Source organism: Plecotus auritus (assembly GCF_963455305.1).
Source record: "Plecotus auritus genome assembly, chromosome: 4".
Classification (NCBI taxonomy): Eukaryota; Metazoa; Chordata; class Mammalia; order Chiroptera; family Vespertilionidae; genus Plecotus; species Plecotus auritus.
Genome location: NC_137775.1, coordinates 31694214 through 31712196, shown reverse-complemented (window position 1 = coordinate 31712196; position 17983 = coordinate 31694214). Strand labels below are relative to the sequence as shown.

General features: G+C 39.8%; 1 protein-coding gene across 3 annotated transcripts in view; it reads right to left on the bottom strand.

Annotated features, from left to right (window-relative positions):
- Positions 1 to 17983, bottom strand: part of UTRN (utrophin) — a 479531-nt gene that overhangs the window by 337374 nt on the left and 124174 nt on the right. For all 3 annotated transcript variants that reach the window (XM_080663479.1, XM_080663480.1, XM_080663478.1), the window contains 9 exons: positions 16076 to 16168; positions 14800 to 14877; positions 14384 to 14476; positions 11867 to 12039; positions 9357 to 9472; positions 7852 to 8012; positions 3039 to 3242; positions 1953 to 2134; positions 1050 to 1200 (listed from right to left, as the gene is read on the bottom strand). In XM_080663479.1, coding sequence (XP_080519605.1) covers positions 1050 to 1200; positions 1953 to 2134; positions 3039 to 3242; positions 7852 to 8012; positions 9357 to 9472; positions 11867 to 12039; positions 14384 to 14476; positions 14800 to 14877; positions 16076 to 16168 — 1251 coding nt within the window. The remainder of the gene's footprint in view (positions 1 to 1049; positions 1201 to 1952; positions 2135 to 3038; positions 3243 to 7851; positions 8013 to 9356; positions 9473 to 11866; positions 12040 to 14383; positions 14477 to 14799; positions 14878 to 16075; positions 16169 to 17983) is intronic.

Genomic DNA, 17983 nt, shown 5'->3' with positions numbered 1-17983 from the left:
AAGGACATTTAATGAGGCATCGTTTTTAAATTTCCAATCATTACCCTAAGTGTTCTACTAATGAAACAAGTCCGTTATACATCTTTGCATTTCATTATGAACCAAAGCAGTTTGAAAATGCATTGTCATAACAGATGGCAAGTGGGATTTCATTACTTTCAGTCCAAATTGTGGCAAAAAATAGTGTAGCATAAATGAGTTGAATGTCTATACTAGGAATTAAGGTAAGAATGTAGAATTGGTAAATCAAAAAAGTCCTGAATTTAACTATACAAAGATCATTTTCTCTAGTGCAGCATGACATAAAGTGAGAGATAAGTAGATAATATTTGATAGTCGGAAGCTATTCTGAATAGCTGTCCAGGAAAGCAGTTAAGGACACAGATGACTTCCATTCTCACCCCTTCCACAGGAAGAGCATGGCAGGTATACACGCTAAGATGTATGAATACAGGTAATTTGTTTAAACACGACCAACAGTGTTGTCAAATGCCTTTGAGTTGCATTTAAAGTATCCCTAAAGCTTTATTTATCAGTTATCCAGATATTTCACTGAAAAATAAGATTATTCAAACAACTTGCAGAGGGGCTATTTGCTCTACCTTGCCTTGACTATGAAAAGTTTTCTCCTTAATTTGTGATCAAATTAAATTATCCACCGAATTTTGCTTCTTCACCTAGTGCCAGATACTTTTCCAGATTGGAGAAGAAGCAATAGCTTTCCTTAAAGGGTAAGGTACAGATAAATCTGAGAGTTTGCTTCTTTGCACAGCATTGATGCTCACACACTAGGGTTCTTCACCACTTACAGGTCTAAAACAACCCTTGAGAATCTTAGGAAAGCTCTGTGCTTTCCTAAGAGCACTATACACACCCACATAAAATGTTAGTAAAGTCACATCCCCACGGACTCCAGCCTCTAAGCTGCTGATGAGCAGAGGACACTGAAAAGGGTCCCACCCCTGCATGAAGGACAGAAGCCCGTGAGAAGGCTAAGTGCTGCTGTTTCATATTTGATGAGGTAGAAAAGAAAAACGAGCCACATTTACTTTATGATCTTCTAGCAGCTTTTGCAAGGATTGTAAATTGTCATCCAGGGGACAAGTCTCCATCTTCTGAATGCGTTCTTCCGTGAGCGTCAACCAGGCAGAGAGCTGCTGCAGCTGCTGCTTCTGCAACTCCATCAGCACATCGTGCAGCCTGTGGGGAGGGACACAGCATCAGTCCCACTTGCTTTTCCCCTTTGCAAAGGCAAATACACACAATTCATACTCCTGGCAGCAAACAAACTGGGTGGAGTGGGGGGTAGGAGTGGGAGGCAAGGAAACTCACTCCTGTATAACCATTTAAAGCAGCAGTCTTTAAATATAGAAACAAGCACACACATACACACACACACACACACACTTTCATTTTCCTTCTAAATGGAACCAATTAAATGCAGTCCAAGAATGCAAATAACAGCACCCACCATTCCTATCAGAATCATTGTTTCTTCAATCAGGAATTCCTGCATATTAAATAGGTGGAAACTGCAATGGAATGTAGTTTGCTCCTTAATACACAATGCAGAGGGGGCAAAAAGAACCATGGGAGGCTGGGGGAGGGAGGGGGGCAGTACTGCTTTAAAAAATGTAATAAATTGTAAATAAATACTACATAGTCCTGTCTTCACATTGAGTTAATGGTTAGCCAATTTAATACTGCGAGTCAATATCTATCCATATAAAATGTCCTTTCCTTTTACCTAATTTATGTACTCCAACTTCTACCTTTTAATTTGGTTATCACATCAAGATCATACAAAAACCAAGATCATACAAAACTCCAGCAACATGACACATTTTACAAGGCAAGCTCAGTAACTACCTTGCATTCACAGACCTTTATTTCAACTAAACTGGACAACACACATTGTGGAATAAAGTGTTAATTTCTTTGCTTCCACTCACCGGGACTGTCTGTCCATACTCTCCACCCTAAGGGCCTCCCATCTAGCATTCAGCAGGGTCATCTGTTCCTGAATTTCAAACTCCTCTTCATCAGACAGAGTCCCTTGTGTTATCAGCTGGTTTCCTGCCTGCAGGACACTCCCCACACTGCTCTGGTGTGCAGTCAGCTCCATCATAAAAGCCTAGAAAAGTACATCACTATGATTTGTGAGCAGCTCATTGAAAAAAAAATGTAAATAAATTAATGTTTCAATATCAAGGCTGCAGAAAAAGGCAGCTGTGAAGAGTGTAAATAAAGTAGACTTTGACCCAACTTTGAATATAGGAAAGAGGCACTGGCCTAACTTAAAAAGGGGAATCTATCAAAGAAAACAATATTACATCTGCTAATAGTAACTATTTTTAAGTAAATGCTGATTATGATACTGAGAGATCATGACACGGAATTATGAGAAAACAGAATAAAACACCATGCTCACCCAAGAGAAACTGCTTAAAGAATCTGACAATTTCTATTATTTTCAAACCAAAACAGCACATAAGACCTGTCAATTAACATACTGGCACAAAAAAAAAAACCTACTTAATCAAAAAGCAATCACCATATAAGCTAATCACTACAGTGCAATATACTATATTCTCAAAATAGTAGGAAATTTTCATTGTATAAAAGTATACATGAACACTGGCTATGACATTTGCTTAATCATACAATAAATAAAAATAACCGCTTCCTAGGGAATATTCCAAGTCTAAAGACTGGGTGTATTGTATTAATTAGCCACTTGGTGTTTTAACTATAACCATACACTTCAGAAACTAGCAGTGCTGTGCACTGATTTGTGTCAGTGGCTCCACAGAAGTTACAAGTTACGATAAGATTAAAATCTGAAACCTAATTCCAATGCACAGTGAATCACCCGCGCCGACTTTAAAACAAAGCCCTATTTAAATATCACGAGTCCTAAAATGTGCCGTGACCTTCCTGAGGAGCAGAATTCAGTAAGCGCACACATCAGGGCAGAGCCCGAGAAGGCACAGGCACCGTGGCGGGCAGGGCCCACTCATGGGCCACAGATTATTTACTTCGTGGGTGGCAAACTGCTCTTTGACTTCCTCCACATCCTCCGAGATGTCATCCTGCTCCTGGAACGTGTCCTCGGCAGAAAGCAACCAGGTCAGCACGTCCTCCAGGGCTGTCTGATAGCTGTCCAGGTCCATGTCCACCTCGGTGACGGTGCTGGGGGTGTCAGCCCGGGGGCTCCCGTGCTCCTCCTCCGGCGCTGAGCTCTAGGAAAACAAAGACAAGAGAAAACCCCCAAGCAGCGTGAAGATGAGGTGTTCAACGGAGACACGCTGCATGGAGAGCAGTCGGGCAGGAAGGGCCCACTGTGTCTCAGACATTCAGCCAGTTCTCAGGCGCTGGGCGAGCCAGGCCCGGAGCTACTCGGAAAGCGTGTATTAGTACCCGAGGATGGCCAAGAGCACAGAAGCAGCCTGCTCTCCTGGATCCTGTGCTCATGGGGATCCTCACATAGGTGGGAAGAGACAAGTAACCCACGTGAATCGCTTCTGAACAAAAATAAAATGGCTCTTAGCGAAGCTAGAAACTCCATGGTCCCAATAAGAGATGCTATTTGAGTTCAGCCAGGGCTAAAATAGGAAAGGTGCATGCAGGATTGGGTTGGGCCTTAAAGGATAAATCTCAGTTAAAGAAAAGGAGGTAAAGATTAGAACTCTGCTCTGACCCTAGTGAAACTGCTTTTACTGAAATGCATGTTAGCATTTTATTTTTGACCCTGAAAGGCAGGCACACATACAGGCTGCTGATGGGAATTTTTGGAGGCTGCTACCCTCTAGTTTACTTGCTGGTTTTTGTTTTTGTTTTTTGTTGTTTTGTTGTTGTTGTTGTTTTTTGCCCATGGGAATAAATTTATCTCAAGCAATGGAATATTTTTATTTACTTTAGAATCTTATAACCAAATGAACTCTCTCTCTTGTTCATTTGTTCCCTTTGAGAGCAAAACTTCTTTAAAATTTGCTGACAGCCCATCTTCACTTAATCACTTCCCATCCACAATTTTTATATATTTCAAACACACAAAAATGTAGAGGGGAAACATAAGAAATTCTCATGGATTCGACAGCTACAATTTGTTAACAGTCCCTTTCAGATTTAGTATTGGTCCCCCACCAGTCAACTGAAAAGGCTTTTGCCAATGTCACCAAACACCTCCCACTGACAAATCCACTTTTCTAGCATCATCTTTAGGGTGACCATGTTATTAACCAACAAACCAGAACATTTTTATAAAAACGATGCTAGGACAACACGCATAAACCAGAACTGTCCCAAGCAAACCTAGAGATCTGGTCACCCTCTCTCTTACTTAAACTCTCAGCCCTACTCCATGGCTGACTTCCCACCCTCCTGAAGCCCTCCTTTCTCTGCCTCAGTAACACCACACTGGTTTTCCTCCTGATTCCGCAGCCAATCTGTAAGTCATGAATCTCCTCAAAATTAAGTCTGGGCCCCTTTTTCTTCACTCAGTGTACTTGGTCTGAGTGGTTTCATTTATTCCCATTGGGTTTAAAAAACCATCTATATCCCACAGACATTTGCCTTTTTATTTCTGAACCCAAACTCCAGACTTCTCTGTCCAGCTATCCTAACATCTTCACGTCAATGTGAAAGGCATATCCGACCATGCCTATATTTACTCTTTATTTTCTCCCCAAACTTATTCCTCCTCAGACTTTCCCATTTTCCTAAATGGCTCCTTCATGCACTAAACTTCTCCAGCCAAGAACCAGGGAGCCAGCCTTGGATTCTCTCTCTCCTTCACCTCTCATGTTTAATATGTAAGCAATTCCTACCTTCAAAATGTGTCTCCAAGCCATCCAGACCTTTCCCTCTCCACAACCAGCATCATCTGTCCTCAGGACCACAACAGCCTTTTCACCTGCTAACCAGTATCTCACTTCCCATTGCCACCCACACTGCCACCCCTGCAACCCCCTTCTCCTTCAGCCTCCAGAATGATCTCTGACAATATAATCATATCACAAGACATCCCCACTTAAAATCTTTCACTGCTTTCCCAGTGCTACAAGATACAATTTAAAATTCTTAACATAGTTTACAAAAATCCTGTGACAGCAAGAAACTGAATGAGTGAGTGTATAGGGCTGATTTCAATAATTTAATAGGGGAAGACTTCCCTGAAAAAGTTCCATTGAAACTGAGGAAAGATTGGAAGCTTGCCATGCAAACAGTGGGTGGCAGAGCATTTCACAGAGAGAAACCCACGTGTAGAAGAAAAGAGTCTTAGGGAAGGAGTGGAAACAGTCCACACGAAGGCAGTGTGGTGGCCGGAGATGAATGTGGAGGGAGGCTGGGTGTTGTAAAGGACAAGAGAAGATGAGTCTCCAATTAGCATGAAGGCTGGAAGAGAAAGAAAACGTGCACCAGGCACATTTTGGAGAGAGAATCACACAGACCCAATCAACTGTATGCAGGAGTTAAAAAAATGAATCCATGAGCACACAGATGAAACACAGGATATCAAAGACAGAGAAGGGAAAATGAGTTAAGTTCCGGACTTCATGTTCTGAAACTGTAGACCTGAAATAGCCCTGGGGAACTGTGAGTACCAAACCTCTATGCTCTAATGAGGCTATCTGAGACTAGGAAACTTAGTGAGTGACCAGCCAAAGGTCACTGAGATAAGCACTAGGATCTAGGGAGGTGGGAGACAGATGGAAGGCACTGTCTGGATGCAAATGTCCAGAAGGTATTAATTAAAACACAAGAGGAGACTTTCAACTGAGACATTAAAGAGAAATGCAAGAACTATTTGCTGACCACCTAATGCTCCGCAGCACATTTGTAGAAAGACACAGCGAGAGAGGAAGGCTGGCTATTAGTGTTCATTGCAAAGTATCGGATGGCAAGCTCTGTCAAACAGTAAATGATTAAAAGTACACCACGTTTTATTTCGTTAATTAGCTTAATTCAATCTCTAAGGCACGAATGAAAGCATGCAAATGAAGAGGTTCGTGTTAATGCACCTGCTCTTAATCAAACAGGAAATAGGTTCTACAATTCTTATCATGCCACCCTGAGCCCTACACAGACGCGATCATTTTTATCTACACCTCATGAAAGGCAAATGAAATCTTTCTTTTTAAGAGAGAATGGCCTTAACTATAAGAAGTAAAATATCCAAGCTTTCTAACAAAAGAAGCCCAATTCAATAAACAAATAACTCAAACCAAAAAGCAAGCTCAGCAGATTATCTGAGACACTTAAAAGTCATTAATGCAGGATAATAACTTCACCACTAGAGACTAATGCTTCTCAGCATTTTCAGTCAGTTATAAAAATTACAGCTTTTCCTCAGCATCGCTTGACTTTCAAAACTATAAAAAAGAGCCCTAGGGTCACAATTTGGCCCCATCTCTTGCCTCTTTTCCTCAGTAAGTCTTTTCCTTTTTCTAGACATCATACTATTTTTGAATGAAGAAGTTAAAAGGATTGGTACCTACTACCCCCCAAAAAAATCTGAAATAGTTAGTTCTTTGAACCTTGGAAAAGGAAAAAGATGACATGTCAATTCAAGACCATTATCATTATATGAGAATTAACGAACATTTTTACAAAGGAATTTATTGAGTGAGAATAATACCAAAACAAATTAAGGGGAAAATTATAATAATGGTAGCTGCTGCTTATGGAGTGCTTATTAATATTATTTTAGACACTGGGTTGCTTATTGTTATGAAGTGGGTGGTTTTATCCAGATTTTACAGATAAAACTGTGGTTGAGAGGGGAAGTAATTAATCCACAACAAGTAGGGACAGGAATATAATTTAAGCTTCAAACTCCATGCTTCTGCCTCTCTAAAATATATTTCTTATCATTTTGAAATTCATGTGTATCTCTTGGTTGCTGAAATGTTGGACTGAACGACTTTTTAAGGTCTTATCCAACTGTTAAGATTCTCTCATTTTATGAATTAAGAGGACCAGTTAGATTGAAACAGAGTAAGATAAAATATGTATTAATTCAAGGCAGGATAATTCAGGAAGAAAAATTCATTACTTTATTTAAAAAAACGAATCTTTATCCTAATGAGTAAAAGCATTATAAATCTTTAAGTGAAAAACCCACTGAGTAACATATTGTCATTCCTTCTAAATGAAAGAGAAAATAAACCTTGTATTTTGATAGCCCTTGTGAAAATATAATGGTAAAAAATCCTTTTGCTAAAGACAAAATGAAAAGAAAAAAAAGAAAACTAGTACTTAGAATAAAGCTAGGCTGACATGAGAGAAACCATCTGTAACACAAAATGACACTGATGGAAGATGGTGACCAAATGATGGAAAAACACTGCTTCTTAAGCATATCATGCAGCAGCATGAGCACAGCCCTGGGCCCCCTTATTGTGTGAAACAGTATATTTCCTTCTTAAGAAATCAGTTGAGTTATGGTTTTCCATTACACACATGTGACACATGACAGCATGCTAACTGATAAATTGAACTTCTAAGGTGAATGCAAGTGGACAAGCCAAGATGTTCTCAGTCAAGAAAAAAAATCCCCTGCCCTGGCCAGTGTGGCTCAGTTGGTGGAGCGTTGGCCCTATGCACCAAGAGGTCGCCAGTTTGATTCTCGGATAGGGCACATGCCCGGGTTGGGGTCAGTCCCCAGTAGGAGGCAGCCGATCAATGTTTCTCTCTCTCTCTCTCTCTCTCCCTCCCTTCCTCTCTCTCTAAAATTAATAAAAACATTTTTTAAAAAGAAAAAAAAAATCCCCTAAAAGTGTTTTTATCTGATACCTAAGAGATAACAAATACAGCCAGTCAAACATTTCAGTAAAAATTTACCTTTACCTGTATATTAATATCCCCTTCTTCACATTCTTTCTTGTATTTCCTTGGGAGAGTCTCTACTTCACGGATGGCATCTATGGTGACTTGCTGAGGTAGCACCTCAAACAAAGATGTTAAATACATAATTATGGATTTCTTGTCAGGAAGCTGAACAGCAACATCTAAAAGGGGAAGGAAATAAAGACCAGCTTAAATTAGATGTCCAAAATATGTGAACAGCTCAGTAGGAGATATAAAATAACTATCCTCAGCACCCATAAACAATACTATTATATAATTTTTGCAGTACCATAGCTCATTAAGTTTCTGTTTCATATAATGACAGAAGAGACAAGGCAAAGACACTTTCTTAATTTTGTTCAGTATACCATTTCTTAAAATTCTTCCCTAAAAGCTTCTCCCAAATGCTCAAAGACACACTGACATTTAAGATAATGCCAGATTTTATTAACATTATAAAAATAAGTCTAGAATTAAATTCCACAACATTTGTAACTAAAGTTTTCACATCATATACAAGAAGCCACATAAAAGCCTAGGTGGCGTTGCGCGACGTTGTTACAAGATGGCAGCCCCCACATCGTCACAACGTGGCCACCACAAGATGGCCGCCCCCACACTGTCACAAGATGGCAGCCACAAGATGGCCACCCCCATGTCATCAGAACATGGCCGCCACAAGATGGTCGCCCCCACATTGTCACAATGGATGAAATATTCTAAATTTTCAACCAAAATAAATTGGTTGAAAAATTCATCTAAATACCACACAATGGCTGCCTCCACGTCATCACAACATGGCCACCACAAGATTGCCGCCCCCATGTCATCACAAGATGGCCGCCACAAGGTGGTCACCACAAGATGGCTGGGAGGGGAGGGCAGTTGGAGGCAATCAGGCCAGCAGGGGAGGGCAGTTGGGGGCGATCGGGCCGGCAGGGGAGTAGTTAGGCGTTAATCAGGCCAGCAGGGGATTGGTTAGGGGCGATTGTCAGGCAAACAGGTGAGCGGTTAGGAGCCAGCATTCCAGGATTGTGAGAGGGATGTCTGAATGCCGGTTTAGGCCCGATCCCGGCAGTCAGACATCCCCCAAGGGGTCCCAGATTGGAGAGGGTGCAGGACGGGCTGAGGGACACCCTCCGTGCATAAATTTCTTGCACCGGGCTTCTAGTACTAGTATAAAAATGCATTTCAGTAAAATTAAACCAAATACTGAATTGGTTATTTAATAATTATATTTTCTTAAAACTTTAATTCTTCTGCTGGTATCAAATAACTATTCTCCAATGATGTAATTAAATTTCCTCCTAAAGGATCCTACAAATTGTTAAGTACAAAAGTCCGAATAACTGAGATAAAATGACTTGCACCATGTTTCAAACGGAAGAACACTGCTCAGTCCTAATTCCTCCTTAAAAAAAAAACACAACAACAAAAAACATTGCTCTTCAAGTATCCAAAATTGTGCAGCAAAATCAAGATTAAAATTAAGCACTGAACAATACCTTCAGGATCTAACAGCTTTTCAATTCCCAGGTATGTCTGAGCCTGGCCGAAGGCATGTTCAAGTCTCTCGGTGGGGGACATCTTGACAACTCTATCCCAGCTGAAGAGATCAGGTCTGAAAACACCACGCAAATAAAATGTGGTGAAGACAACACATGTGGAAACGAAGTGGTCATTGTTATAATCTAATACATTGCAGTTTTAGATTTTTTTTGTTTGTGAGTTTAAATTAAAAAGTTTAACTTTATATGCCAAAACTTTGTCAAATATGTTGTATTTTAAAGTAACTTATAAAAATAAAAACAATGGATGAAATATTCTAAGTTTCTTGTATTGGCTAAACATACCTATTAAATTTTCTGGAGTAATCACTAGAAGATTAAAAATAGTATGTAATACTTCCCAAATAGTAAAAGAAAAATAAGGGGAGGATGAACCTATTAATATAAGATAAAAAAAAAAATACAGAAAGAGAAATAAAAAGCTCAAAATAAATTGGTTGAAAAATTCATCTAAATACATCAATTACCGCCATTAATGCTAATGAATTAATTCTCTTATTGAAAGACCAATATTAGCAGAGTGGAAAGTCCAGCTTTAATCTGTTCACAGGATATTCCTAAACCAAGGGTCCTGAGAGAATTACCCTCCAGGCACCCTGTCCATATTACATTGCCTCGTATTTCATGTCTATCTAGATTTTCTTTTAATCCTAGAAACTGGACATTTTGTGTGTTGACTTACCCAAAAGTTGATCATTTTTGTGCACTCTATCTGTTATTGCATCCTACACTCACCTACCTCCTGGGATTGCCTCGCCCACTCCACCCGTTTCCTTTCTGACTTCATCTCCTATTACTCTCCCTACTCACGCCCTGCACCCACTGGCCTCCCCTCTTGCCTGCTACATTTCTCTTCAGCATGTTTACCACTGCTTTATGCTACACAACTTACATTTCCTTTTCTTTCTTTATTGTCTGCCTCCCTCTATTTGCACATAAACCCAAGGAAATGGGGGTGTTTGCCTTTTTTCTCTGTTATACAACCTGTGCCTAACACAGGGAAAGTACCACAAACACACTTATTGAACCAATTAAGTAATCAATGGAAAAAAGTTTAGGCTAAAACTCAAGTTTTCTGACTACATGTCTTATCCAACTAGGAACAGAGGGTAACCTCTCTAAACTGATACAGTAAAAAAAGATTGGGTGTGGAGGTTCTCTAACCAGATTAAAATATATATATCAAAAAAGCTACAGCAAATATCATTATTATTGTAGAACATTAAAAACATTCCCTTCATTTTCAAGAACAAAATATTCTGCTCACTATTACCAATTCAAATCAATATTGTATTGAAAGACAAGGCACAAATGAACAGGGGAAAAGGACAAGGAGGGGAGGGGAGGGGAGGGGAGGGGAGGGGAGGGGAGGGGAGGGGAGGGGAGGGGAGAAGACTATTATAATCTATGGATGGTCTACCAAAAATATGTTTTTAAGTCTGCAGAAACAAACTTAAATTTTGTAAAATTTTAACAAGTTTCTAGATCTAAGATGTAGACATGTCAATTATATTTTTATATATAAGCAGAGCATATACAGGAAACAAAACTTGAAACAATAAATTATTTAAAATTGCTATTTAAAACATATTTAAATTATTTAAATTATTTAAAACATATAAGAAATTTCACCTTTCACATTTAAATCCTTGATGCGTCTGAAATTCATTTGTGGGTATGGTGAGGTAAAGATCCAATTCAGTTATTTACATATGGCTAAACAGTTGTCCCATACCATCTATTTTAATAGCAATCAGTTCCGTTGTATATCAGGATGGAGCTATTTCTGAGCCCTTTATTCTGTTAGGTTGAAGTATAGGAACTGCCATTGTTATATATCAAAATAACAGTCAAATACTGGCAATTTCATATGGTTCAGCCTTTAATTAAATTAGTGCATTTATTTATTTGCAGCACTATAGTTTTAATTAATGTAGCTTCATAACTAGTTTTGGTTTCTGTTTGAGAAGTACTTCAGCCTGGTTCTACTGTTTCACAATTGTACTGGCTCTTCATGGGCTTTTGGTCTTTCATATATTTAGAATCTGTTTACAAATTTCATGATAAAAATAATTTTCTATAATAAATTGGGATTGCACTGAATTATAGAACTTTCCCTTTGGTGTAAGAATGAACACTAGCACCATTCTTTGCATATATTTCTGGTTAGTGCTGAATGAGTGGGACTGAACTATGTGAATCATTTTACATGTTTTAACTTATGAATATATAGAAGCAACTGTGGCTGCACTGTGCCATTTAAGTCCACAGAATAAAGACTTGGTGGGTAGTTTTTCCCATGATATCTCTTTTCTTAATATTTTGGTAGAATGTGTGCAGAGAGGTTAGCAGGGGTAGTGGGGAGGGGCTTTAGGGAGGAGCAGTGAGGGAGGGAGAGATGAGATACACATTTGGAAAGCCCACGTCTAAGGAGAGTCATGTCTCACTTATGTCGGTGGAGCAGGGCATTAAAGGCAAGTCCGTCTGTCCAGCTGGTGGTGAAGTTGAGGACGTTGACCTGGCTGTATGGCCTGGTGGACTGGCGCACCCAGCTCAGTAGGATCTTCTCGCTGTTTGTCTGCTGCAAGGCTGACATGATGTCCTTCATGACATCTTTCACCTGGGAGAGAAACCATGTCTGCCTATAACTTAAAGCAGCTACTGGGATCAAGTCCTTGAATGAGGACTATTTCATTAATTAACCATATGGATCAGGTCACTGGTTATTCAATTTATTTCAAATTTTCCTTTAAACAGTGATTATTTTGAAGTACTAGGATTTAGAGGTGATTTTTACTTCACAATTATACATTACCATACTTTCTATATCTTAACAATACTCATATTAGATTTGGTTACAATAAACATTACTTTCATAGTCACTAAAAGAGTAATATTTTAATACTATACATTTACAAAGAACTTTTGATAGAAAGATAACTGTTTTGATTTTCTACAAAAGATGAGGATGCAAGGAAGACTTTCTGACTAAATGCAAAATCAAAGAATGAAGTAACTTTCCCGATTATAATCAAGAATTAATATTGCACATTATTATTCTAAAGAAATACATGTGTTTTAAAGAAGTGCTCAAAAAATGATGTGGACATGTCAAAAGGACACAAGAGCTGATTTAAGGGGGATCAATCACATGGGCCAAATTTAGTATAATTTAAGCATCAAAATCTATACTAGATAAAAGGGTCATATGCTAATTAGACTGGATAGACCAGACTTCTTCCGAATGTTGTTCTAGATGTCCTTCCGGACAAAGCCGGGGCGGCTGCGAGGGCCAAGGGCAGGTGGCAGCTGCGGCAGCTGCAGCAGCTGCAAGGGCTGAGGGCAGGTGGCCGCAGCGGCCGGCAGTGGCAGCAACAATGTGGTGATGGGGGCGGCGCCTTTCCCTTATCTGCCCAATTGCCTCCCACAGAGGGAGGTCAGACTGCAGCTTAGGCCCGTGGGGAGCAGGCCTAAGCCGTCAGTAGGACATCCCCTGAGGGCTCCCGGACCATGAGAGGGGGCAGGCCAAGCTGAGGGACCCCCCCAGTGCAAAAATTTTTGTGCACCAGGCCTCTAGTAAACAATAATAGCAAAAAATGACAGCCTATTAAATATGTAAAAATACTTGAGTGTACACTGCATGTACAATGAATGAATAAAAAAGTAGATGGACAGACAGATAAAACAAGAGACAAGGGAAAGCTCTTCCTTACAACGTAGAAGGAACAATGACATTAGAAATTTACTATTTGCCAAGCATCATAATAATAACTGATCAGCTAAGAATTATGAATGGATCTTAAACTAATAGGGAAGACTTGATAAGTAGCTGAACATTTACACAGTCTCAAAGTATATCTCACAAGATATTTTTTAATAACATAGGGCAGACATGTTCAGTGGAGGCATAGGCAGATACCACGTTACCCAAACGATGAAAGTTAACCCTACAAGAACAAACCTAATGGACAGTGTGTGCTTCCTGGTGTGGTGCACTAAGAACAAATCAATGTCACTTTTGCGGCATTCCTGCCCAAAAGGAATAACCTGAATCTAATCATGAGAAAATATCAGCCAAACCCAAAAAAGGGACATTCTACAAAATTACTGTCCAGCACTCCTCAAAAATGTCAATATCATAAAACACAAAGACTCAGAAACTATTCTGGATTAAAGAAGATGAAAGAGACATAATAAATAAGTTAGAACTATTAATGTTACAGTACACCTTTAAATTATGATAATATATTGTAGTTATGTAAGAGAATTCCTTGATTTTAGGAGAACAATTTGTTTTTAGAAAATATACACTGAAGTATTTAGGCAAAGAGAAAAAGAGAGAGAAAACACAAATGTAGACAATTGTTAACCTTTGGGGAATCTGAGTAAAAGTACCTAAAAATTCTTTAACCTATTTTAGCAACTTTTTGATGTCTGAAGTTTTTAAATTCAATATTTTAAAAAGACATTTTCTTTTTTCTAGGCCAGGAAAATAGAGCATTTTGTCAGTTTCTTCCATTCCAAACTGTTAGGCATTGAATTGTGTCCCCCGCAAAATTCTATGTTGAAGTCCTAACCCCCAGTACCTCGTAATGTGACTGTATTTGGAGGAAGGGTCTTGAAAGAGGTAATTAAGGTAAACGGAGATCATATGGGGGGAGGGGCCTTATCCAATATGACTAGTTTCTTGGCATCAGAAGCAAAGATTAGGATATGACATACACAGAAGGAAGACCAAGTGGGGACAAAGGGAAAAAGGACCCACAAGCTCAGGAAAGAGGCTGCAGAAAAAAAAATCCTTGCTGACACCTTGATCTCAGATTTGTAGCCTCCAGAATTGGGAGAAAATAATTTCTGTTGTTGAAGCCACCCAGTTTGTGGTGCTCTGTGATGCAGAGCTAAGACATGAATACACAAATGACACATTTTCAATGTCTAGTAATAAGTGATTGAAAATTCCCCACCTGCCAGTGCAAAATGATGCTCCACAGCAAGCCCAGTGTCAGCTTGTGATTTCCATCTACAATGTCAGTTCCTCCGATATTCACTAAATCCACCTGATACAATAAAAGAAGGTAAAGGTTAAGACCATTTCTCCACGGAAGCTGAGGGTTTTGGTTGAGCACATCTGGACAGCCATACATGTGAATGATAAATCAGGTAAACCTAAATCTCCAAAATGTGTTACTTATACACTAAATCATTAAAGTAATCAGTAAAAGAGTGACTATTCCTTCACTCATAGAAAAAGTTCAAAACTTCTAATAAGTAAAATGTTTCCATAAAGGAGTGGATGCCCATGCACAGAGCAGGTGGCTGGTTTCAACAATAAACAATCCCGATGGCACCCAAGGGGCCCCAGGCCACCTGACCAACTTACATTGTTCTGATGTAAAACCTGCAGCACTCTGTTGACATTATTTAAAGCATGCACCCTTGTGGAACCACGTTCCTTCGGCTGGAAAACAAAACACAACATCAATTGAGGCAGTCCCTCCACAGCCTGACAAAAAATGACACTGAGACGGACAGAGCACAGCAGCTCAGCATGGAGACCCCTCTGTGCCAGGAGCTCTGGCTGCTTCTCAGGCCGCGTGGGGGCTGGTGTTGATGGTAAAAAACTCCCCCACTCCAACACCTTAAGGCAGTAGTTCCCTAGCTTGCCTGGACACTGAACCCTCCCAGGGAGCTTCCAAAAATACCAATGCCTCTGTGACTCAGTGAGTCTGGTGGGGTGCAGTCCAGGTTTGGAATTTTTAGAATTCCCTGGTGATTCTAATGCACAGACGAGTTTGGGGGACAAAGCTTCTTTTCTCTGAATTGGTCTGGATGAAGGGAAGTTTAGAAGTCGTATTACATCCATACTTCACTAGTGTGGACAGAGCAGGGGGATTCGGGGGCGCTATCCCAGGTCCCAGCTAGCATTGCAAGGGCCCACTGGGAAGGCAGGAATTGCCACCTGGGGAAAGGTGATCTGGGAGGCTTCTTCCTGCCTCACTGGCCAGGGAATCTTATCTGAGAGAGGGATCAGCCTCTTCAACAAGCCTACCCACCATCTGGAAGGCAAAAGGGAGAGTGTTGCACCCCACACTTTGGTAAGAAAGGAATTCATCTTGGGAGTGCATCTCTCTCTACCTTTTATAGTAATTCTACCTCTCGTGTTCAAGTCTGTATTCATAAAATTGCGTCCTCTTCATTAGCAGACCTATTTCTGTGTAAGTATACAGTGCCTTGCACATAAAGTAATAGAGTGGGATTTGTTGGAGAAATAAAATAATACTGAAAATTTGAATAAAAATAAATCTCATAATTTGAACAGCCTTGTTTTAATATTTGTTAAATAACATTTAACCGTGTCACTATACACTCTGCTATTCAAAACATTATGCCCTCTTTACGTTTCCATTCTTCTTTATAATTCTCTACTGGGCTGTCCGAGAACAATAAACATTTGAGCCATTTTATCTTTGATAAACATATAGCACCCTCCCAGAAAGCGTGAATATTGCTCTATCAAAAAGTTCATTGAAACACTTTTTTTTTAACATTTGTATTTCAGCTTTTACATTTGAGCAGCCCCAGTGGGTCCTCAAGTACCACTAATGCTGGGAGACAGGCAATGCCTTGGCCTGGTTCTCTAGGCTGACGCCTCTCACCAGCGATGCTCCCGTGAGGCCTTCCAGAAGATCCAACAGTTTCCTTCCATCTTTGAGGTCTGTGAACATATCACTGATGGGCGGTTTCCCACTCTGCATAAGAAACAGTAAAATACCATTTAATTCAGCAGCAAAAATTCCATACATGCCTGGCAGGCAAATGAATGGTTTATTTTTTTCTAATGATCAGCTAACTATTCAACTTGGCTTTGTATAAAAAGAACAAATACAAACACAGAGAATGTTGAAATCTCATCACAAATGTTGTGAGCTGAAGGATTTAAAGTGCATTATTTCTTAGAAGGGGAGCAAATAAAGCTGTGGTTGATGTCAATATGCCTTGACAATGGTATATAGTCCTGAGAAGGAATAAGAAGAAGATACAGTAAAAATATAAATGAGTCTCCAAACACCTGGGTGCAGAGGCCAATGAAAAGTGTGCGGGTCCTTATTCCATCACTGCCCTTACATTCATGGTAGGAGAATGTCTTTCTGTATTTCCATTTTGGGAGCATGAATTTCAGCTCTTGGGTGCTAGGTCTGTATTTCTAGCCATTTCTGTTCTGAATGATTAACATGCTTTGGGCTCTGTGTGGAAGTTCAGTATCCAGTTCAGTTCAGTGTTTTCCATAACAAAGCTTATAGAATTCTTAAACTCTCATCCTCTCAAACAGGCTCTGGTGTTGGAAACCAGGAGATGCCACCCCCTCCCAGGCGCCTTCCATCCTGACTGTTGTGTGATCAGACAGGTTGTGTGCAGCGGGACGATCACCACACAGAAAATCAGGAAGCTCCTCCTTAATCCCAGTTTGACCATTAATTTGCTGGTGAAACTAAATCAGCTACTGAACCTGTTTGTGAATCACAGATTATATATAGTAAAGATCAAATAATGTATACTACATGAAGATGTCCAGAAAACTATGAAGTCCACTGTAGTTAATAGTGTATCATTCTGTCGCATCAAATTACTCCCTTCTAATAGAAAATTTTCAGAGATTAATAGTCCTAGATGCTTTCAGTAATAAAGATATTTTATAAGCAATAATTATTTTACTTTCTTCCCTTTTCACTTTAAAAAAAACATATGCATGAAGTCATATGAAGGAAAATTTTACTCTGAGCTTGAAATGGAGGAGGAAAAGGGGAGCCGTCTGAGGTTTCCAGAAACTTCACATTTATCCCCCTTTCCTCTCCTCCTCATTCATTACATTTTTTAATGAAGTGTCAGTCAACAAACGATTTCTAACATGCGGCTTTTCCATACACTCTAAATACTCTAAATGAGAAGTATGGCCAAGTTTTTTTTTTCTTTTATATGTATTTTTATTAAGGTATTATATGTGTACATATCTTACCATTTCCCCCCCCACCCCACTCCCATACATGCCCTCACCCCCCAATGTTTTGCATCCGTTGGTTATTCTTATATGCATGCATATAAGTCCTTCGGTTGATCTCTTATTTCCCCCACCTCTCCCTAACCTTCCCGCTGTAATTTGACAGTCTGTTTGATGCTTTGCTGCCTCTGTATCTATCTTTTTGTTCATCAGTTTATAATGTTTTTTACTATCCACAAATGAGTGAGATCATGTGGTATTTTTCTTTCAATGAGTGGCCAAGTTTTCATCATAGAATCAGTAAAGAATAGACTATGACTCATTTGTATGTGAAACAAAGCTGCTCTTCTCTTCCCAGTTCCCATTTTCGTGAGCAGCGACGGTGTCAGGGACACATAGATTATCTCCCGACCGCAATAACAAACAGATTTGCATAATACAGGAGACGCGGTCCAGAAGCAGAAGTGCAGAAGTATCTCAGGAGGCTGAGCGAGGGGAAGTCTCCTGCACATTAAAGCCCTCCAGCTGCTCTCAGGGAAAGCAAAGCGCAGAAGTGGCCTGCTCACCT